Here is a 23,784-nt window from a genome sequence, read left to right on the forward strand (position 1 = left end):
ACTTCCAGCTGCTTTGAATGATAGTCTACCATTACTATGGCAAACCTTTGCATAACAGGGTAATCTTCAGATGATCCCATTATGTCAAGCTGGTTTCTCCCATGGACAGTTAGGATAGTCAACTGGTGTGAGAGGGATGCTGAAGGTTTCTGTGACTTATCACTACTAGCACAAGCCATGCAATTCTTGATTATTTCCTCAAGCTGCTCATCCATCCCTGGCCACCAGAAGTCGTGTTGCAGTTGTCTTTTGGTTGTACTCATTCCCAGGTTTCCTTTATGTGTCGGGAGAATCAGTCATTCTTTCAGAAGTATAGGCACAAAAGATGGTAAATTCTCAAAATCTATTAATTTATAAGGGGCAACTCATGTGATATGTTTCTACATGGTTGTAAGTGTTCTGATGTCATCCTCCTGTAAAGCCATCCATTGACTATGGAAGTCTTTAGGTCCTAAAGTGCCTTGTCTTCTCTCATGGCTGTTGCTCACTCTGAGACTGTGATCATTCCTTGAGATTTGTGCAGTGACAATCCATTCATCTTTCTCTATTGCATCCTCATGATAAGATGTGGCTCAAGACCATACTCACAAGCATCTGTTGTGACAATCGTTTGCTTCTCAGAATCAAAGGGTCTTGGAGTTGGCCTGGTTGAAATTGCATATTTGATCTTGTTTAAAGCTATTCTTGCACACTTCATCCCATTCAAACATAACATCCTTTTTTAGGAGATGATACAAAGGAACTACTTTCATAGCAAATTGCTGTATAGACTTTGAATAGTATTGACACAATCCAAGACGGATTAAAGTTTGTCCTTATTGTTTGGCTCTGTTATATCACAGATGGCTTTCACATGGTGTGGTTTTGGTTGTATGTCCTAGTTCTGTCACTAAGTTGGTACGGAATTGACTTTTCTTCTTGTTGATGGTAAGTCCATGTCATTGAAGTTTTTCTATAACCTTGTTTAGGGTGAGATCCTGTTTGGATTCATCTTTGCCATACATTACAATATCTTCTTGAAAGTAACGTCCCTTGTCTCTCCAGAGATCCAATGCATCATTCTCTGGAATACAGATGCTGCAGAGGCTAATCCAAGTGGCATCTTTTTGAATTGGAACGGACCTTCTGGAGTGATGAAAGATGTGTACATGTGGGATTCTTCCGTTAAGGGGATCTGGTGGTAAGCTAAGAATAAATCAAGGGTTACAAAGACTCTTGCCTCCTTTAAGTTGAGCAGCATTTCACCAAGGTTGGGCAGAGGATGACAATCCGGAACAGTGTTGAAGTTTAGATCTATCAAATCCACAAATATGCAGATAGCACCATTAGGTTTCCTCTTGAGAATGAAGAGAAACCCATTCTGATAAATCAACTAGTTCAGCGATATCTGCTTTACATAGTTTTGAAATTTCCTCTTTGGTTGTCTCTGTGCAATTGGTATGTTTAGCACTTTATGCTGCGTAGACATTGCATTGTTTTTTTTAGCAGGATCTTGTGCTTGAGCTTTTTGGGAACATCTTTGGTATCGGTGAAAACTTCTAGAAAGTCAGAGATGATTTCTGGTTGTAGCCTATCCTCAGTTTGCAGGAGAGGTTCTCTACTATTCGATCGAATATAATCTGAAGATCCCTTTGATTACATCCTAAAATAGAAACTCCCTTTTGGGGTACATAAATTTTTTTTTTCCCTTGTGCATTATGGCCTTTGGACTCAAGGATAGTTGTAAAATAGCTATTGATGTGGATGGGAGATCCACCATACCCTCTGGGGTATGTGTCTGGAGAATGCAGCATGGGTTGGGAGCTGGCACAAAGCACATTGCAGAATTGGTTGGGAACTACAGTAAAAGGCAAACCAGAATCCACTAACGTCATCATTACATGGCCAGCAACTCAATGTGGATTGGTGTGATGATCTCCTGTCACATTCAAAACATCCTTGGGATTCAGTTTGCCGTCATCTTCATCTGTGAGAACTCTAGATACAACATCGTCAGCAGACTTTAGAAAAATGTCTTGTTGTTGTTGTACTTCTTGCATCCTGACTTCTTCGCAGAATAGCCCTGAAAATCTGCCTCTGACCAGGGTCACCGCACCTGTAGCATTGGTAGCAATGTGGCGTGTGGGAGGGCAAAAGGCACTGAGAGTGTAGACTAAGGAGCTTTCCATACTGTCATCTTGGACTGCATTAACCTCTGCAGGCTGGAAGACATCTGGCGTCATGGAAAGTGATTTAGCATGATGTATGGTGCTCTTCGCTTGTCAGGCAATTTCTATGGTTCCCTTTTATCATGGGGAGTTGTTCCTGAATTTGGAACTGTTCATCTTCATGACAATTTGGTCTCTGATTATTTCATCTGTAAAACTGGCAAATTCACAGGTTGCAATCAGGTCATGTAATGCAGTTACATAGTTGTTGATGGGCTCGTGAGGTATCTGTACTCGGGAATAGAACTTGAAGCATTCAACCACATTTAGTAGAAGATTAAAATGATCATCCAGGGCTCAGAGAGCAGCATCATATGGAGTCACATCTTGCAGTATGTCAGTAAGAGGAGGGAGATGCTTGAAGATTTGTTGCCTATCAGGACCAAGGCAATAAAGCAGTAAGCCATTCCGCTTTTCTGGAACGTAAGTAGAAGTTGCTTGCTGAAGTAAGACTTCCATTGTTTCCATGGGAGCAGAGGATCTTTTGGGATACGCATGAAGAATGGTGGAGGTGAAACTTATGTCATGGTAATAAGTGTGGTGGAGGCAAGTTGGAGACGTCAAGTGATTTGAGCAAGGAACATGGAGAAGAATTTGTTGGTAAGAAATGCTGGTCACAGAAATGATTGACTGGACCTGTACTTGTTCTTGGTGCAGCTGGGGTATTCAGAACTGCAGAGGAATGCTTTAGCTGTGAAAAATGAGGACTATGAAAAAATAGACACTGCCCCTTTAAATTTGTCTTTTCAGCAAGTTGCAGACAGTAGCAGGCTACAGGCCGGTGGAGTTTCCCTGGGAGCAGCAACAGCGTCTCAGAGCAGCAGGGAATCATGAGGCATTTGGATAAATTAGAGCAGGGGTTGGCAACCTATCAGAAGTGGTGTGCCAAGTCTTCATTTATTCACTCTAATTTAAGGTTTCGAGAGCCAGTAATACTTTTTAATGTTTTTAGAAGGGGTCTCGCTATAATATATAACTAAACTATTGTTGGATCTAAAGTAAATAAGGTTTTTTAAATGTTTAAGAAGCTTCATTTAAAATTAAATTAAAATGCAGACCTTATCAGTTTAGTGTGATCCTTGCCCTTGCTTTTCCTTGCTGAGTTTTCCAATGTCTGGCACGTATTTGGATAGTTTAAGCTGCACACAGGTTTCTGAGGGATCAGTTGTTAACCAGCTCCAAGAGGGACAGAGGACAGATTTCATGTGTGAAAATACCTGTTCACACAGGTATATGGATCCAAATGCTGAAAGCATTGCAAACGCAATTTTCTTCAAACAGTTAAATTTCACTGTCAGGGACATCCAGCAGGTCAGAATAGAGGCCCCATGAGCTCTCTCAGTAGCTTTAAGTGCACTCTGCAGATCTCCAAACTTTGATACCCACAATTCTGAGCTTTTTAACTGAATGAGCTTCATTTCAAAATCTTCAACACCCATCCACTGAAATACAGACAAATCCGAGTCGCTTTCGTTGAACTTTTCAGGTTTAATTGGAAACAAAAGCATTGGGCCAAATTGCTGAAAATCTTGAAATCTGTCAGAAAATTCTGATTCCAGTTCTTACATGTACATTCCAATCTCATTGACACTGACAGTGCAACGTGTCGATAGCTCTTTTATGTGTTGGAAGTAGCAGAAAGTTGATGTTCGAATATCCCGAGAAAAGACTTCTAGTTTTACAACAAATGCCTTCCAGGATTTCGTAAAGATCCAGAACCGTTTGCCCTGCACCCTGGAGGTGGAAATTGAGTTCGATTAGGTGAGTGGTGATGTCAGTTAGAAACATGAGCTTACACAGCCATTTGTCGTCATCCAGTTCAGGGTAGTTTTGTCCTTTTTCTGACAAAAAGGCCTTAATCGCATCAAAACAGTATACAAAGTGCACCAAAACTTTGCCACGACTTAGCCACCAAATGTTCTGTGAAGTGAAGTGAAAGGACATCTAACTTTGCTTTCTTAGGAGCTGACGTTTTGTCAGATGTGCACCTCAACTTACAGTGGGGAGAAAAATCACGACAGATGGCACGCACAACGTCAAACGCAATGTGCTGTTCCATGTGACGTGATAATGATGTAAGCAGCAAATCAGGACTTAAAAATATCCCAGTACAGTGGCGCTGGAACAATTTTTAAGGTGGGCGTGCTGAGCTGTGCCTCCTCTTACCCCTATCTGCACCCCTCTGGGGCCAGTGGGCCACAGCTGGGGGTGGCTGCAGAGCCCCAGGCTGGCGGCTGAGACCCGAGGATGGCAGCAGAGCGGCCAGGACCTGGGTCCGGCAGCTGGCTGAACGGGGGCTGGCAGATGGAACTCTGGGTGGCAGGGGGCCAGCAGTAGGACCCCGGGCTGGCAGCAGAGCCCCCGGGACCATTGGCCGGGACCCAGGCAGTGTGAGTGCCACTCAAAATAATCTTGCGTGCTGCAGGTTGCTGACCCCTGAATTAGAGTTCTGTTTATCTGTGGTTCTTCTATGCTCATCGCCAGTTTCTTTTGTACTTGAACCTCTTTGAGGAAAACTCAGGAAGCTCAATACATAATTGGTTAAACAATTGCAAACAAAGAGTAACTGTTAATGGAATGATGTCCGATTAGAGGGAGGTTTCAAGTGGGATTCCACAGGGATCTGTTCTGGGCCCAGTGTTGTTTAACATCTTTATTAATGACCAGAATGTAGGAATACAGAGCATACTGATAAATTTGCAGATGACACACATCTTAGGGGGGTTTGCCGACACTTAGAAGGGACCGAATGGCTTGGCAGCAGTTCTGCAGAAAAGGACCTAGAGGTTACAGTGGACGAGAAGCTCGATATGAGTCAACAGTATGCTGTTGTTGCCAAGAAGGCCAATGGCATTTTGGGATGTATAAGTAGGGGCATTGCCAGCAGATTGAGGGACGTGATCGTTCCCCTCTATTTGACATTGGTGAGGCCTCATCTGGAGTACTGTGTCCAGTTTTGGGCCCCACACTACAAGAAGGGTGTGGAAAAATTGGAAAACGTCCAGCAGAGGGCAACAAAAATGATTAGGGGACTGGAAAACATGACTTATGAGGAGAGGCTGAAGGAACTGGGATTGTTTAGTCTGTGGAAGAGAAGAATGAGGGGGGATTTGATAGCTGCTTTCAACTACCTGAAAGGGGGTTCCAAAGAGGATGGCTCTAGACTGTTCTCAGTGGTAGCAGATGACCGAGCAAGGAGTAATGGTCTCAAGTTGCAGTGGGGGAGGTTTAGGTTGGATATTAGGAAAAACTTTTTCACTAGGAGGGTGGTGAAGCACTGGAATGCGTTACCTAGGGAGGTGGTGGAATCTCCTTCCTTTGAGGTTTTTAAGGTCAGGCTTGACAAAACCCTGGCTGGGATGATTTAGTTGGGGATTGGTCCTGCTTTGAGCAGGGGGTTGGACTAGATGACCTCCTGAGGTCCCTTCTAACCCTGATATTCTATGATTCTACGATAGAGCTAAAATTCAGAGGGATCTTGATAAATTGAAGAACAGGGTTATAGTCAACAAAATGAAATTCAAAAAAGACAAATATAAGTTCTACACTCAGGGAAGAAAAACCAAATGCACACATACAAAATGGGGGATAACTGGTTTGGCAGTAGCACTGCTGAGAAGGATCTGGGAATTGTGATAGATCACAACCTCAACATGAATCAGCAATGCAATGCTATTGCAAAAAAAGCAAATGCAATTTTAGGCATTAGCAAGGAATAGCATGCAAGTCATTGGAGGCAATAGTACCGCTCTACTTGGCACTGGTCAGGCCTCAACTGGAGTACTGTGTCCAGTTTTGGTCACCATTGTATAGAAAGGATGTGGAGAAACTGGAAAGGATCCAGAGGCAAGTGACAAAAATGATCAAAGGGATGGAATGTAAGCCGTATGAGCAAAGGCTGAAGGAACTGGGTACGTTTCGTTTGGAAAAGAGGAGATTGAGAGGGGGACATGGTAGCAATCTTCAAATACTTGAAAGGCTGCCATAAAAAAAAGACGGAAAAAAGTCGTTCTCTCTTGCTACAAGAGGCAATGGGTTCAAACTACAGCATCACAGTTTTAGATTAAATCTCAGGGAAAATCTTTCTAACTGTAAGAACAGAAGGACAGAAGATTGCCTGAGGAGGTTGTAGAAGCTCCTTTGCTGGAGGTTTTCAAAAGGAAGCTGGATAGCCATTTGTCTTCAATGGTTTAGACTCAACAAATCCAACATCTTGGCAGGGAGTTAGATTAGATGACCCTTGCTGTCCCTTCTTTCCCTGTGGTTCTATGATAACGGCAAAGGTAAGGTTTATTCCCCTCATTCTTTCACAGAGCTCACATTTTTCCTTTCTTCTCCTCTTTCTCCTTCTGGTCTTCCCTGTCCCCAATGCATCCTGGGAATTGTAATTCCTGTACTCAAAGCTACAGGAACTACCTAGAAATAAACTTAGAAATACAAACTGGTGTAGTTATCTTCACCTAGCTAGATGCAACATTTAATCTCAGTACTAAGGCAGTTATCTTTACCTAAAAACTGGACATGTCTCCGTCAAAGGCACATCAATGTAACTCTTGAATTAGTGAAAGATTGCAGCAGAATCATGGTCCACAACTTTGGCTTGCCAGGGTGTTTCCTGTAGCTCATTGATGGCCCCTGTTACTGCAGCGTTTAAGCTTTTGACTTTTTTTTTCCATTGAAGTTTCTGCTCCCTGTACTTGCAAAGGAAACTTTCCAAATGTAAACTGCTGCAGTACTGTCTTACTGTACAGAGGATTCTGAACTGTGTGAACTCCCTCCTCACATCTAACTGAAGAGTTAACTCTGAAGCCTGAAACTAGCTATTTGTTTAAATGACCAGTAGTAGTATAGTTAATCAACATTTATCTAATATATTTAGACAGACCACACAGAAGATAGTCTATTAGGTCTGTGGAATACAATCCACAGCCTTGGGCTAGTACCCTTTACCTCTGGAGAAGTGGAATACCAGCCAGAGTGGGTAGTGGGAGGTGAGTAGACAATCAGACTTCGAGGTAGAGAGTATCTACCTCTGCGGTAGATAGTCTGAACAGATCAAGGAGTCAAAGCAACATTTATCCTGGGAAGTTTGTTTATGTTGAAGGCTCATTCTGCCGCAAACTCTGCAGGGCTCTGAGTATTTCTTCCTCTGCAAGTATTAAGTCACTTCTTGACTATCAACAGTCCACAAAAATATTTTCAGTTATATAAAAACGCTAAACTTCAAAGAAGAATGTAAACCCTTTGCTTGCAGCTGTTAGGGTTTTAAAAGAGAGTGAGCAACTATGCTTGCAGCTGCTGTAGCAGCAGAGGGCAGAACATTGGTGAAGGACCTCTTTGTTTTTAGCTGCAATATTGCTACTTCAGATAAATGACTTTTTCTATTTTCTGACTTCCGGACAAATGCTCAAAAAATGTGACAGTCAGCCCTATGCTGAATAGATCAAGAAGTTTCTATAAAGTCATGCATGATGTGGAGAAAGTGGATAAGGAAGTACCCCTTCACATAACACAAGAACAAGGGGTCACCCAATGAAATTAATAGGCAGCAGGTTTAAAACAAAGAAAAGGAAGCACTTCTTCATACAATGCACTGTCAACTTGTGGAACTTGTTGCCAGGGGATGTTATGAAGGACAAAAGTATAACTGAGTGCAAAAAAGAATTAGGTAAGTTCATGGAGGGGTAGGGCCATCAATGGCTATTGGTCAAGATGGTCAGGAATGCAACCCCAGGCTCTGGGTGTCCCTAAGCCTCTGACTGCCAGATGCTGGGACTGGACGACGGGATGGATCATGCAATAATTGGCCTGTTCTGTTAGTTCCCTCTGAAGCATCTGGCATTGGCCACTGTCGGAAGACAGGATGGTGGGCTAGAAGGATCATTGATTGTGACCCAATATGGCCATTATTATGTTCTAGTGTTAAAATAACATTGATCAATGGTTCAGAGACTTTCAGAAGGACAAAAGAGATCAAGTTTTTTAAAGATTCTCTTCCACCTGAGGCTGAAGAAACTGAAGTCAAAGATTAGCTAGGATTGATTCAATTACAGTGATCTGATCCAGGTTTCATGAAAGAATTTTTTTTTCAATTTTTCTGTAAATGCTGGGCAAGTGACAGATGTCCAGAGTTACAAAGCTAACTCATTACTATAACCTTCTTTGAGACTACTTATTTGTGAACAAGACTTCATATCGTTAATCTGAATAAATCCAAACAGCAGTCACCTAATCAGCTCAATTTCATAATGTTCATAGCCACCTCAAAGATTTAGCCAGACCCTCAAGAAATTAGCTTTTGTGAAGCAGTCTCCTGATTGATAGAATTTTCTCTGTACCCTGCAACACACTGTCTGTTTAAAATGCTATTTTTGTACACTTACAGTGCTTTATTAATTAAAAATAACTGTGTGCCTTTACATTAATTAAAATGCCGTATAAACCTATATGAAAATTAGGTGTGGACTTCAGTGCTGCTAGAGGTTGTACACCACATGGTTGTATAAGATCATGAAATGCACTCACCTTTACGCTCCCCTTAGAAGCAGAACATGGTACCACTGTACTACTGTTCGGCCCTGTCAACCTGAAGAGTACTTGTCTTTGTGGGAATTTGTCCAGATTCCAACCATTGACATAGCTGCACCAATACAAGCTCCTACTGTAGGTAAGGGAAGTCATGATCTGAACTGTTGCAATATACCCAAGTTTCTGGGAACACTGGTGTAAATCACAGCTACCCTTGCCTGTACCAGAAATTTGCATTGATGTAACTACAGTGGTGGCTGTAAAGCTATTTTCTCAGCTATCTTCCTACATTTCATTCAGTATTTAGGCTTTAAAGATCCTAGATGCTATAGTAATAATAGTATTCACTGAAGTCATGGGTATGCTTGGAGACCATATCTCTGGCTGGAAGACAGCTGTTGGTGCAGAAATGTGTACATAGGCAAGCCTGGAAGAGAAATCCCACTTGAAAAAAATAATTTTCTTTACCTTTTTTCTAACGAAACTTGCTTTCAGAAGGTAGTAATAATTGTTTGCTTTTAAGTAGTTGCATTTTTCAGAAAGCCTTTCATGTCAGTTGCACCAGTCTTTATTTGTATTTGTGCTTTCAGTGTCACACTTTCCCCAGCTTGCTTTATTGTGAAACATCCTCTTCTTTGTTTTATGTTTGATTTATTTCTGCAGTGTTTGCCATCAAACATGCTTGTTTATAATTGTTTTCTTCGGATTTTTATGATAACCCTATGTCATAAATGTAAAGGGAAGGGGTTAAGAAGCTCTGATACAGTACTATAAAATCCTCTTACCTGTAAAGGGTTAAGAAGCTCAGGTAACCTGGCTATCATCTGACCAAGAAATGACCAATGGGGGAACAAGATACTTTCAAATGGGTAGGGGGAGGCTTTTGTCTGTCTGTGTGATACCTTTGCCGGGAACAGATCAAGGATGCAAGCCCTCCAACTCCTGTAAAGTTAGTAAGTAATCTAGCTAGAAAATACGTTAGGTTTTCTTGTTTTGGCTTGTGAAATTCGCTGTGCTGGAGGAAATGTGTCTTTTTGTAATTTAAGGTTTTGCCTAGAGGGATTCTCTATGTTTTGAATCTGACTGCCTGTAAGATTATCTTCCATTCTGATCTTACAGAGTTGTTCTCTTATCTTTTTTTGTTCTTCCAATAAAGTTCTGTTTTTTAAGAATCTGATTGGGTTTTTTGGGTCTTAAAAATCCGAGGCTGGTTTGTGCGCATGTTCTCAAGCCTCCCCAGGAAAGGGGGTGTAAGGGCTTGGGGGGATATTTTGGGAGATGTCTCCAGGTGATCTCTTCCCTGATTCTTTGTTAAATCGCTTAGTGGTGGCAGCATACCAGATTGTAACCTAAGCTGGTAAAAATAAGCTTAGGGGGTTTTTCATACGGGTCCCCACATCTGTACCCTAGAGTTCAGAGTGGCAAAGGAACCCTGACACTATAACCCAAGAAAGAAGTATTTATAGTATCTAAGGCTTTACCAGCAGATGAGAGAAATTGCAACCTGTGTTACCATAGAGTTTATGGGTGCTTTAGCAGGGTGGTTTGGATGGGAAACTGCACCAAAGCAGAGTACCACATTCAGAGGGGGAATAAAAATTTAGGATTGGTGGATGAGGGATGTCTTTAAACCTCAGTTTCCTCTTACAATTTAGAGTTATATTCAGTATGTTTTGTCAGGGGTAGTAGTAGGAAGTCAGTTAGCATTTAATATGTGAATTAAAACCTTCCAGTATTATACTGTTACTCTCTGCAGGATGAGCTTCTTACAAAACAAAGGATTAAAGGCATGATTAGTGGAAGTCAGAAGGGTATATCCCAGTTTTGGGCACCAGGGGTGCAAATCTCAGCTTGCCTTGTCTGCACTTGGAGGTTGCACTGATGAAGCTTCAACCACAATGGCTCCAGTGTAATAAGACCTGAGAAACTGAGCCTCCCACTCCCTCACACACTCTCCAATTCTCTTGTGCGGTATTAGAGAATATTTCACTGCTCACACTGTGTTGGTGCTATAACAATATGTTAAAATATAAAAATAAACCGCTTTGGAGAAAGTGTGAAGAGGAAAATTTCATTCCTCCTCCTTTCTCTTGCCTTATTTAAATGTTTAAAAGAAAAGCCTAATGTTTTCCTTTTTCTTGCCTCAGTTGCCTGGCTGTTTTCTGCTTCAGGGTGTACTGAGTAAACAATTAGTGTCATTGTTAATAATCAGTCACTGGCCCAAGATTCTCTGTCTAGAACCAGCTGTTCTATCCACTACAAGAAAGGCTGAGAGTCAGAAGCCCCCTCATCTAACATTAATAAAGGAGGTTTAGTGAACCTGTGCATATGCTGTATAATATATGTGCAGAGCATTACAGTTTACAGATCAGGTTTGTACTTAATTAGCTCTGGTATCATGATGTGAAAGCATAGGTTTCTCTAAAGGCTGTGCTTATGAAGGACAGCAAAAAAGACAAAATAGTAAAATGGTCTATATAGAATAGGCAATAGAAAAGAACAGATGTAGGTAGTTCTCTCTTTGATTGGTGTTGGAAATGTATCCAGTCAGCATGGGGTAAAGTGCTTCATGCACAAAAGCCTTATTGTAGAAGCAAAAACATGACTCTACTCGGGGCCTCAAATATGTATGGAAAAGAAATCATCTGTGTAACCCATGAGGCTGTGATTAATCTAGGCATTTTAAAAAGCCCTTTAGCTAGTAAGCCTGGGATAGCTTTGTTCACCTAGTGCAGGGGGAGCAACTTTTGATACAGGCTACTCAGTCCATTGTAGATTGAAGTGCCTGGGGTATAGGTGACCCAGGGATCCAGTTTTCTGTGGCTTTAAAACAGACTTTCTCTCTCTCCCCTCATTCCTTAGTTTTTCTGGTGCAAAACATGGAGTGCAATTGTGGCTCCCCCCCTCCCGCCCACCTGGGTGCAGTGGACCTTCCAGACACAGATCACATCTTTCCCACGCAGAAGGGATTTTAGGTACCTACTTGGTGCTAGTTTGCCATCCATGGGATTGGGGGAGGGGGACATTTCTGAAAGTCCAAGCGCCTTTCTGTGAGGAGGGAATGGCACAGGTAAGGGAGGAGTGGGTGTCCCTATTCTCTGCACTTGGTGAGACTAAAAGCACAAAGGTGATACAGACTCAGCTATTGCCTCTGAATAGCTTTGTTGCATATCCGTACAGGTATTTGTATAAAAAACAGCCATTCCTACAGGATTCATACCAACAAAAAGCTGTTTGTGGATGCTCAAAACCAGTGACTAAAAAGACATCAATGTGATTGACCAAATAGCTGTTTGGAATTCAGATAAGAACTTTTTTTTTTTTTTTTTTGTAGTATAAGAACAGCTCTGGATGTGCCTCAGGTGCAGGAGGAGTGTGGACAGGATTAGTCTCCAAAGATTTCAAGGGTATAAACAGCAAGGAGGGAGAGTGATTATTTACTATATTATAAGGCAGTGGTTTTCCAACTTTTTTTTCTGGCGACCCAGCTGAAGAAAATTGTTGATGCCTACGACCCAATAGACCTGGGGATGAGGGGTGTGGGAGGGGCTTAGGGCTGGAGTGTGGGGGGTGAGGGCTGCGGCATGGGGCTGGGAATGAGGGGTTCAGGGTGTGGGAGGGGGCTCTGGGCTGGGGCAGGGGGTTAGAGTGCAGAAGGGGGTCAGGGCTCTGAGGTGGGGCTGGGGATGAGGGGTTTGGGGTGCAGGAAGGGGCTCGGTTTGTGGGAGCTCAGGGCTGGGGCAGGGGATTGGGGCATGGGGTTACCTTGGGTGGCTCCCAGTCAGTGGTGGTGCAGAGGCCGGCTTCCTGCCTGTCCTGGCACCGCGGACCACGCTGCGCCCTGGAAATGGCCAGCAGCAGGTCTGGCTCCTAAGCGAAGGTGTGCAAGCGGCTCTGTGTGACTCTCGTCTGCAGGCACTGCCCTCCCAGTTCCCAGGATTGCGGAGCTGGTGCTTGGGGCGGGGGCAGCGCCTGGAGCCCTGTGACCCCCTCCCCCCACCTAGGAGCCAAACGTGCTGCTGGCCGCTTCCAGGGCGCAGCGCAGCGTCAGAACAGGTAGAGACTAGCCTGCCTTAGCTAGGCAGCATATCTGACAGGACTTTTAATAGTCTGGTTGGCGGTGCTGACCAGAGTCGCCGTGACCCAGTGCCTTACATTCCGTGACCCAGTACTGGGTCGTGACCCGCAGTTTGAAAACCACTGTTATAAGGTATAACTAAGATTAGGAAGAATAAATTAGAAAAGGGTGAAATCTTACTGTCAAGAAGATCCAGCAGCCTTTGGGATAAATTCTACAGGGGAAGTGTTGAAGGCACTTCTGGTTAATGTAAAGCCACATCTAAAACGAGTGGATAAAACACTGGTAAATGTAAAAATAGAGGTCCAAATGGTTTGTTCTGTCTCTGTTTGATAGAATCCTCTCTTGGTCTCTTATTTACTTGTGGTGATAATTGCAATAAGTAGAGCAGATGATTGCACAGCCAGCTGCTACACTGCGCATATGTTGGGCAGAGAGCACAACCATGAAAATTTCCTTTGCAGCAGTAAGTTGCACTTTGTATTAGGAGAGCTTGAAGGAGATTGAGTTGCATTCTGACAACATGCTGAAGTACCACTCTGACACCATCATCTATTATATCAAATTTTCAATTGTTCCTGTCCCATGGACTGCACAAATAATACTACTTTGACCTTTTTATATGCTTTTCATCCAAAGATCAATGGGCCTTACAAAGATTATCTAAGCTTCACAACATCTCATGAGAAGTGATAGACACTGTAATCACTCCACCCTTCATTGAAAGACAGTAGAAGGATGCAGCTGTTCATGAAAGGAAGCAAACAATTCTGTAAGCAATGCAGAGAGAATTTAAGTTGGCAAAATGTAATTGTGTAGCTTGGAAGTGAACCAGGACACTACCATTAAGCATTCATTTTCAGAAGCAAAGTGCTATGTGATCTGTAATGATTGCAAAAGGTCAGAAAAAAATACCACATACTCAATTACCAAGATTACATCCTGCAGCATTTGGGTGTTTGTTTGAGGTCTGCCATCTAAGAATTGAACTGGCCTGAACCTGCTTAGCTTTGAAGAACGGAGGGAGTTACTTCACAAGGTGGTATGACTGCAGGCCACTTAACTTAGCATATCAAAGATTATTTAACATCCCGGTGCTATAGTATGAGGAAGCATAAGATATTTTATGGCCTCTCCCAAGGGGATAAAATAACCACTGTCATCTAAGGTGTGGGGTCTACACAGCCAGTTATTAGTGAAGGTAATGATAATGAGCATGTGCAGTATTGCACAAACTGCCATTGATGGGTTTCCAACAATCTTTATGACTGTTATAGTTTCATGAGAGAAACTTGTACCAATCTAGAAGACAAAGGATTTTATTTAAGATTTTTGAAATGATGCGTGGAAAAACCCAGAGGATGGGATGTGAACAGAGGTATACCAGGTCCTCTTGATAAGAGGACACTGCCCATGCTAAGCCAGAATCCTGGTATGTGTCACCATCCCAAAACAGCAGCATAATGGGGTTCCTGTTAGGAATGTGCCTAGTGTATTACTCTTCCAAAATTGCTTTAGTGATTTGTATAGCTGACAGAAGAATGTATAGGGCTCAGGAAGTTTGGCAAGATGTGCCTTTTTCTTTCCTCCATTTCAGTCCTGCAGTCTGATGGGGGTAATGAGAATGGAAAAGTGGGGGGGGGGGGATTCAAAATTAGCACAAAGTGACCTACAAGTTTAAAAAGCTTTCTGCCACTCCCCCCTCTACTATAAAAGCACATTCCTCAAAAGGTAGCCAGAACCCTCTTATGGCATGTGAGCCCCGGATACCGTCCAGTGGTTCTGACTAGTGGTACTGAATAGCATTATATTCGTCAATCTATCATGTACAAAGTTAGTAGTGTTCCACTGGTGCTGGTACAGGATAAGGAGGAGGATGCTAGCAGCCATACTACTTTGGGCTCTGATCTTGTGAGACATATTAAGTTAAATAGTGTTGAACCTGGTCAGGACATTGGTGGGACACCTGTGATGAAAAGCATGCAAAGCAAGGGTACCACAGAAGTATTGGTGATGACCAGCTATCACGTGTGGTGCTCTTCCTCTGGTTCAGCATTGAATGGATGCCTCAGAATGATCTTAGGGAGCACTGTGCTGCTGGACGTGACCTTTTGGGTGAGAAGTAAACAAAGGCCCTGATCATTCAGATATTCCATAGCACTTTTCATAAGAGTAGAGCTATTACCCCTAGTGCCCTTCCCTAATTCCAACTTTGATAACATATTGCCCAAATTAACCTCATTCCAAATGGTTACGGTCTCCTTAGTATTTGTTCTGGCTGGGGTTAGAGCTCAGTGAGGAGAGTGTATGCTTAATTACGGCAAGCCTCTACAGTACAAAAAGAAAAGAGTAAATACCATAGAATGCACTTATGGTGAGGTTATGGCTTACAGCAATCTGGGTATAGTTCAAAGGTTCCAGATTTTAGTTCTCCCTCTCCTGCTCTCAACAAAAACATGGTGCATGGAGCCACCTCCTTTCCTTGTATTCCCTGTTTAGATCCCACATGACTGGGCAGGGTACTTGGTTGCACCTTTTTATTTCACGGGGAAAGGTGGTAGCAGGAAAGCTTCCCTGCCTTTTGCTGCTGTTCATATTGCCGGGAACCTGAGAAATGTCATCATTAGCCTCCCCATCTCCCCTGCCCCAAAATAAAATATCCTCAGTTGTACTTCACTGTAAATGGGGCACAATTCCTCAATAATATATTGGGAAAATGCTGGGACTTTCCATTTTGCAAAACAGGTTTCCTTACAAGCAAGTTTTGTTGAATAGGAATATGGGGAGCAAGAGATCATATGTTCGCTCATACTCTTGACAGTGATCAAATTAGGCCATAGTTTCTTGAAATTAGAGGAGTGTGGCTAGCCAGCCTGCCTGCCTCCCTCCTCACCCGAAGGTTAGTTTATGTAGAAAACTCTGAATGCTAAATTACATTGCAGCAAAGAAAATATTAGAGCAGGTTTAATATGTCTAATATGATTGTATATTATTATGCAACCCAAATTTAAGAATTAATCCTTCATTGTTCGGACAAAGTTAATGTAAAAACTGCGCTAATACAGTGATAAGGCTGACAGTTAAAACAGACAAGAATTCAGCCTTAATATTAAGTTAAAAAGTTTAAGGGTTGCACTGTAACTCTGTCCCCTTATTATTTTGTACTTTTATTGCCCAACATCAATGTATGTCTTAATATATGTGTCCAGTGTGGTAGAATTGAGAGAATATTCTCAATTGACTTTCCTGTTGTTTTTAAAAGAGAATACCCAATTGATTGCACATTAAAATAAACATGTTTATTTTAATATATGATCCTTCAAATGATGGGAGGTGTGGAGATCAATTTTATATCCATAGCCTTGGCCGTATTGAAATGTTTATTTCAGTGAGGTTTGCTTTTTAAAATCTGTGTTTAATTCGACATTCCAACAAGTGCACTGTATGTTTGTTTCAGCATCTAATCATAGAAATCAGTGTACCTCTATTTATTTTCATGTACACTTCTCCAGATAGATGTTAGCATGTGAATGCAAGTCTAAAGACCACAACTGGTGTCTGTTTAAATCATTAAAGAAAAATAATGCCTACTATATCATCTTTCAAAGAGAACACTTCCTTAAGTGAATTTTCTTCAAACAGTTGAAAGGCACTTGATTTCACTGATGTCTCACTTTATCGTATAGTAGAGCTGAAGTAGTAAGGATAAGCCATTTGTGTTAGAATGCCAAAATAAATGTTAAAAACTGTATCCTCTTCACATTTATACTACTCACAGGAGTGAATGGGGTTTTACAAAACTTTTTTTCAAAATTCACTTTTGAGCTGAGAGAAAATTTGAGACATTTAAACCCAACGGGAACTTTTAGAGAAATACAGACGCATAGGCTTAGAACAGAATGGCCATCTCAGTCTTCCCTATAGTGTTACTACTGTAGTGCTATAAACGGGGTAATATTTTCCACATCTTTGATGTTAGCATTATAGCAAGAATAGTGTTTTTTGCTAGTTAGTTCCTATACTGTTTTTGATCTGATTCAGAGGAAGCAATTCATCTGCAGTTACACACAGATGTTGTGTGGTGAGTGACAGTAAGGAGGATGATAATTAAAAAATGAAATAAGATAGAATTAAATTGAGCGTATTGGAGAAATGTTCTAGTCTGAAAATTCTATAAATTGCTATTAAATAACACTTCTAAATTGTGGCTTTAAAATAAATACTAAAATTCTTGTCTTTTTAACGTTTGTTTTTAGACCTTGGTAATGTTATGACTTCCACACCAAATTCAAAGGCTGTGAATGGTAAAGCTGAGAGCAGTGACAGTGGAGCAGAATCGGAAGAGGAAGAGGGTCATGAAGAGGAAGAAGAGGAAAAAGAAATACGACGAAGTGAAAAAGGTGTAGTTTCTTGTCCTGAACTATTATACCTTTTCCAACACAAAGGGCTGTATTGCTCCCCTAAATGGCTGTAAATCTTGAATGTCATGTGTGAGATACATCAGTAAATTTATTTTGTTTTATACAAAGTGCACAGAAAAATACATATGAAGAATGGGATCACCTTTCAACCTGAATTACCAGGTGAAGGACTAAGGACAACAACCCTAAAACCTGTTTCATACAAGCAGAGCCCTGCATATATAGAGAGCCTCATTAATTTCATTAGGGGTGTCTCTGCACATAACAGCTTACAAGATCAGGGCCTAAGGTGGGCTGTGTATAGTTATTCTGTTTTATGTTTAGGACCTGTTTATCTTGTGGGTGGCTGTGAGTGCATGTAGGCGCATGGGATACAACCACAGAATTAAAAATCCTATTTCTTCCTTTTCTTCAATGAAAGATAAAAGGAAAGTTTTTCAGTGAGGACTTTGTGTGCGTTTGTGGGGATTTTAGGAAAATACAGGTCTCATATGAAAACCAAGAAAAACTATGCATTTAGAACTTAGCCATTAATATTTTTTTCTATGAGAAAACTAATAATCCTCTTAGTTTTACTAACTGATGAGGGCTACAGTGGATTTGCTACTTTTATATTTAAAAATACCTGTTTTGCTTGCTATGTAGAATGAAAGTTTAGGATTTTTTTTGCATTTAAGCTTATTTTATTTAAAGGTGCAGAACTAACCCTGTGAACCTAACTCCAAGTAAAAATGTAATCTAAATCAGATTCAGACCATATAAGATATACACAGCAGATCGGAAAGTCAACTGTCTGGAGAAATGTGTTTTGCACCATAAGTCACATGGCTTTTTATTTGCAAGGTTTCCTTGTTCTTTCACAGACTATAAGAATGTAAAGCAGGACTCAGCAGCAGCTAAGGATTTGGAAAGTATTGTCACTAACGGCTGTTATAAGGACAACTTTATTCCAGAAATGCAGAATGGCATCCAGACTAAATCTGCCCTGAATGGCTTAAATGTGGAGGAAGAAATAAAGAAAGTGGAGCAAAGCCTAGAACTAACGGGAAAAACTAATAACAGTGTTCACCAAGGTATTGTCCTCACATGAGTACATTGTTATTTGCATATTCTCTGAGCAAAGCTTACTTCAGGGATTTGGAGAGCTGCAGCTGGTGCCCTTTAACCACAGAATTTTTAAGAAAGAAAATTAAATGTGATTAAAATTAGAATACAGGTTTATATACACTTTTTCCCCTGAAGATCTGTAATAGAAAAAGAGATGATTCCAGAGACTGGGAGGCCCAAAACTATTTTTACTTTCAGAAACTTGATTAGTTTTGTTTTTGTTTTAAAATTTCATATATGTTGAAATGCTATTTGAATTTGAACCTAAGAAGTAACAGGATGAAAATCACTGAGATCTATATTACAACTTCCAAAGACTGTGTCTATGAACTCAAATGTTTAAATGGCTAACTTAAACTTTACCCTGGAGACAAATCAACAACTTCAGACTGAAATACTGCTCTACAATGTATTTGGGAAAGGGAGTGAAGTAAACTACAAAGAATTAAACCCTTTGTTCTAGAACAGGAATGAAATGGTTAATAACTGTAACTGTGGTTCTTCGAGATGTGATGCATACGTGTATTCCACTTAGGTGTGTGCGGGCTGGAGCCAGAGAATTTATGTAACTGGACCTGTAGAGGAGTAGCACTTGCACCTTGTGACCAGTAGACCCTCCCCTAGCTATATGAGTTGGTGCTGCCCCAGGCCCCACTCAGTTCCTTCATACTGAACGTCTGGAGATGAGACTCTGATGCAGCGGGGATGGAGCGTGGGTTATAGAATACACACATTAGCGGATTAGCCACTGGGCCAATGGGACCCATGCCCAGGGGCCCTGGCCAATTGGGGGACTCCCAGAAAAATGGGAACTCTGACCCGCTGCACCTGCCCGGCACTCCTGCCAAAGAGCAGGGTTGGGGCGCAAGGGCTTGCCCCTGTCTGCCTGCCCACCTCGCGCTACTGCCGGAGAGTGGGGTTGAGGTGTGGAGGCTTGCCTCCCTGCATGCCCGGTACTCCAGTTGGGGGGTCAGGGCGCGGGAGCTTGTCCCCCTTCGCCCACCTGGCGCTCTGGAAGCCCCTGCACCCCGACCCCGCTCTGCGGCAGGAGTGCTGGGTGGGCGGAGTGGGGCAAGCCCCCATGCCCCAATCCCATTTCCCTTGCAAGAGGGTTGGAGGGACTGCAGGCGAAAGGGGTGGGGAGGGGTCCCCACTTTCTCTGGCCCAGGGCCCCATAAAAGCTTAATGTGCTTCTCCATTTACATCTGCATCACATCTTGGAGAATCATGGTTACAGTTTCTTTAAATAGATGCAAATTTTTCATGTTTCTTCTTCTTTGAGTAGATGCAACCGCATATTCCACTTAGGTGACTCACAAGCAGTACGGCCTTTCTTCCTCCCGCCCCAGAGGCAGGGCACAGAACAAGGACTGTAGGACCACCCTTCCGAATGTTGCATCCACCCTGGAAGAATCAGTAATGGCATAACGGTTTATAAATGGATAGATGACCAGGTAGCAGCCTTACAAATGTCCAATATGGAAAAGTCACTGAGGAATGCTATTGACGTTGCCTGTGCTCTCACTGAATAAGCTTGCGCCTGCTGAGGGAAAGAAGTTGAAACTATTTCATATGCAGTCATCTAGAGTTTGTCTGTGAGGAGACCACTTGACACTTCATATTATCTGCATATGACACAAACAGGTGAGGCAAAGCACAAAATAGTTTAGTTCTGTCCAGATAGAAGGCTAGACATCACCTGATATCTAATGTATGGAGATGCTGCTCCTCCAGAGGTGAATGCAGCTTAAGAAAGAACAAAGGTAATTATACCTCCTGGCTCAAATGAAATTGAGAAACCATGTTAGACAAAAAATGTGGATGTATTGTAAAGTCACCTTGTCTTTGGAGAATTGTGTGTAAGGGGGCCCTGCCATCAGAACCTGCAACTTTCACACTTTCCTTGTGAATGTTATTTCTACCAGGAATGCAGCTTTTTGACACAAGAGCAGAAAGGGACAAGATGCTAGGGGCTCAAATGGAGGTCCTATCAGTGCCGCTAGGACCGTGTTCAGGTCCCACAGAGGAACTGGCTCTTGGACCAGAGAATACAGGCAAAGAAGCTCCATTAAGAATTTTACTACCATGGGATTGGAGCAGACTGATCTCCCCTGAATAGGGGGATAAAATGGCAATATTACTGCCAGATACACTTTCAATGAATGAAGCACAAGTCCTGACAATTGAGGGTGCAGCAGGTACTCCAAGATGTCCTGGATGGAAGCCAGCTTTGGTTGAATTCTGCATGTCAGTGACCACATGGAAAACTGTTTCCATTTTGCCGGATAGACTATCCTGGTAGAGGGCTTCCTATTGTTCAGTAGAACCTGCTGAACAGTTGCTAAACACTGCTCTTCATCCTCATTCAGCCATGCAGCAGCTAGGCTGTGAGATGCAGGGAGCTGAGTATGGGGTGCAACGTGGGCTCTGATTCTGAGTGAGTAGGTTGTGATAGAGAGGAAGGGATGGGAGACTGAACTGATAGCACAAGAAAGTTGGAGAACCAGCACTGCCTTGGACATGCCAGGGCAATGAGGATTAGCTTAGAGATGGAAGGTGTAGGACAGGGAGGCTCCTGTCCACCTTCTGCTTTAGGATGACCTGTGGGATGATTGGGATCAAGGGAAAGGCATAGAAGGGAGCCGCTTGCCAGCTTAGAGATGGAAGGCGTAGGACAGGGAGCTTGGACTGAGGCCTCCTCAAGAGCAGAACAGGTGACATTTCCTGTTGTCCCTTTTAGCATATAGGTTGATCATCGGAATCCTCCTGGTTAGGAAGATAGTCTGGAGGATGCTTGTCTTGAGGGACCACACGTGACTCAGGGAAAAATTCCTGCTGAGATAGTCTGCAAGATGATTCTGAACTCCAGGCAAGTGGTTGGCTATCGGCATGATACTCTCCTTGATGCAAAACTGCCACATCTTGACTGTGTTGACGCTGCCAGAGCCGATCCTGCTTCAGGACTGAGCCTGGGTGGGATGATTCTCGAGGCTCTTTCAGGGGAAGGTTCGCCAATACCTGAACCTGTGGCAGATCACCAGTCGCAACTACAGACCTGGCCAGCGATCTTGGCATTGAGCTGGATAAGGAGTAGGACCTCCATGACTGAGGAGTGGCCCACGGATTCCATGAAGGCCACTGTTATGAATAAGGTATTGGTGGCCTGTAGGTGCCAGGCCAGGGCCTCTGTCCCAACCACAAGAGGAGCACCAGTCCTGGTACCCATAGTGTTCCATGAACAGCCCTCGCTCAGCCGGTGGAAAGTGGGAGGAGTAAGATCCTGACTCGGACGTCAAGGAGTCCCAGCCTTCGGCGGATTATGGTGGGGCCAGCCCGAAGGATGCGAGTAGCCGGTCTGACTTTTCTGTAGCCCAGAACGAGGGGGCTGGTGCTGATGGTGGAAACAGTAATGCTGGCACTGAGTATGCCTCCATTGTTTCCGGTGCTGGGAGCAATGTTGACCCCGAAGTCAGCATCGGTATCGATGCTAACTGACGGTGGCAAAGTGGAGGGCGGTGACTGCCGCCACAGCAACTTTGGCAGTGCCAGCCATGGGGGTACTGAAGAAGTACCCTGGTGCTGAGGAGGTCCCTTGTGCGAACTCTGGTACTGGCCCCATTTCCATTGAGTGTGTTAGGGAAACATCGGGGTGCATCGCTGACAGACCCATAGGTTCAGCAGCCTGCCCAGCCAACAGGGCTATAAAGGACACAGCCCTGAAAAAGTTCTGGACCAAGAGAGAAGTTGGGACAGAAAGGCAGAGGACACCCACTTCTGCCTGATATGCCACCGGAGGGGAAGCAGCCGGTGCTGGCATCACCCTCGTCAGTACTGGACTCAGCAGATGCTTGAGGGCCAGAACCGGAGTCAAGGTATAGGATCTCTGACCGACCTCCCTGCATGGTGCTGGGGAGTGGCTGATGCTCCATCCCGTGCGCCACCATTCAACCTGTGCCGATCCATGCTCCTTCTGGAGGAGGGAGACTTGTCCTCATGGGACCTGGAGTGGACTTAGACAGTCTTATGTGACTTTGTCCTTGGCAAACTCGATGGGGAATGACTCCTATCTCTTGAGAGAGGTGCCAGCTCCAGGACGTGGTGGCAGCATTCTCCAAACTAGAGAGCAACCTGTGATCCAACGAGGGGCTCAGTGCCAAAGCAGGTTGCATGGCCTGTTCGATCAGGTGCTGCTTCAGATGAAGATTCCTCACCACTTGAGTCTGCTTCATGAACAATGTGCAAATTGAACACCACTCCTTGATGTGGGTTTCGCCTAGGCACAGCAAGCATCACTGACTCATTACTGGGGATTGCCCACACACACACAACAGACCATGTTTAAACCCTGGTGAGGGTATCATGAGGGAACACTAGAACTACAAGTAACACTAAGTCTAATTCTATACTAGGATTACTAATAAACTATATACTACTAGGAAAAGAAGTCACTGAACAGAGGATTGTGAGGTTAAAACCTCACAGCCTTGACTCCAGCCACGGGCAGTAAGAAGGAAATAAGGGGATGTGGGGGTCAGGGAAGAGCCACCTCATCTAGTCAGGGGAGGGGCTATGGCCACGAGAAGCTAGCACCACCCATCTACGGGTACTGCTGTGTAAAATTCTCCAGCCCCAATGTGCACACATCTAAGTGGAATACACAGCTGCATCTACTCAAAGAAGCAGCATCCAGTTATTGAACTTATCTTTTTCTCCTCAATAAAAGTAGTTTTATAACCTGTAACTATGTAACTCCTACTCTTAATCTTTAATCTATGGTGCAAGATTACCACATTCAAAATGGTGTCAAGTGTAGCTCACTTGAATATTGTCATTTCCTTATTCTTTGTCAGAATTGGCCTAATTGTATTTATTGTTTGGGTGTGTATCAATTATGTATAGGTGCAAATGAAGACAGTGTTGAAGAGGTCTCAGGAATTCAGCACTTGACGAGTGATTCAGATAGTGAAGTTTTCTGTGATTCTATGGAACAATTTGGACAAGAAGAGGTAAAAAAAACCAAACCCTGAAGTTTCATACTAATGGGCAAATTTTTAAAGTGGAATGTAATGAGTTTCACAACTCCTGTTTATATAAACAGGAACAACAGAAGATGTGCCTGGATTACTTAATGCTGTACTATGAAAATGTGAGAGCTTCCTTTTTGATTACAAATGAATAATTAAATAAATGTTCTAGTCTTTCCTTACCTAAATTAAATGACCCCCATTTACCATACTATCTGAGTGCCTCACAATACCCTGTGAGGTAGGGAAGCACTATTATCTGAATTTTATAAATGAGGAATTGAGATACAGAGAAACTTGCCCAAGCTCATACAGTGAGACTGTAGTAGAACAAGAAATTGAACCAGGGTCTTCCAAATTTCAGGCTAGCACCCTAACCACTGCACCACATTCCTCTCTAATTGGTTCTTACGGATCCC

The 23,784-nt window shown here is 43.0% G+C and overlaps 1 protein-coding gene across 2 annotated transcripts in view; it reads left to right on the forward strand.

The window, feature by feature from the left end:
- Positions 1–23,784, forward strand: part of ACBD5 (acyl-CoA binding domain containing 5) — a 51,527-nt gene that overhangs the window by 16,950 nt on the left and 10,793 nt on the right. For both annotated transcript variants that reach the window (XM_077808253.1, XM_077808252.1), the window contains exons 6-8: positions 17,070–17,213; positions 18,098–18,307; positions 23,241–23,347. In XM_077808253.1, coding sequence (XP_077664379.1) covers positions 17,070–17,213; positions 18,098–18,307; positions 23,241–23,347 — 461 coding nt within the window. The remainder of the gene's footprint in view (positions 1–17,069; positions 17,214–18,097; positions 18,308–23,240; positions 23,348–23,784) is intronic.

The sequence above is a fragment of the Eretmochelys imbricata genome, chromosome 2, assembly GCF_965152235.1.
Source record: "Eretmochelys imbricata isolate rEreImb1 chromosome 2, rEreImb1.hap1, whole genome shotgun sequence".
In the NCBI taxonomy this organism is placed as follows: Eukaryota; Metazoa; Chordata; order Testudines; family Cheloniidae; genus Eretmochelys; species Eretmochelys imbricata.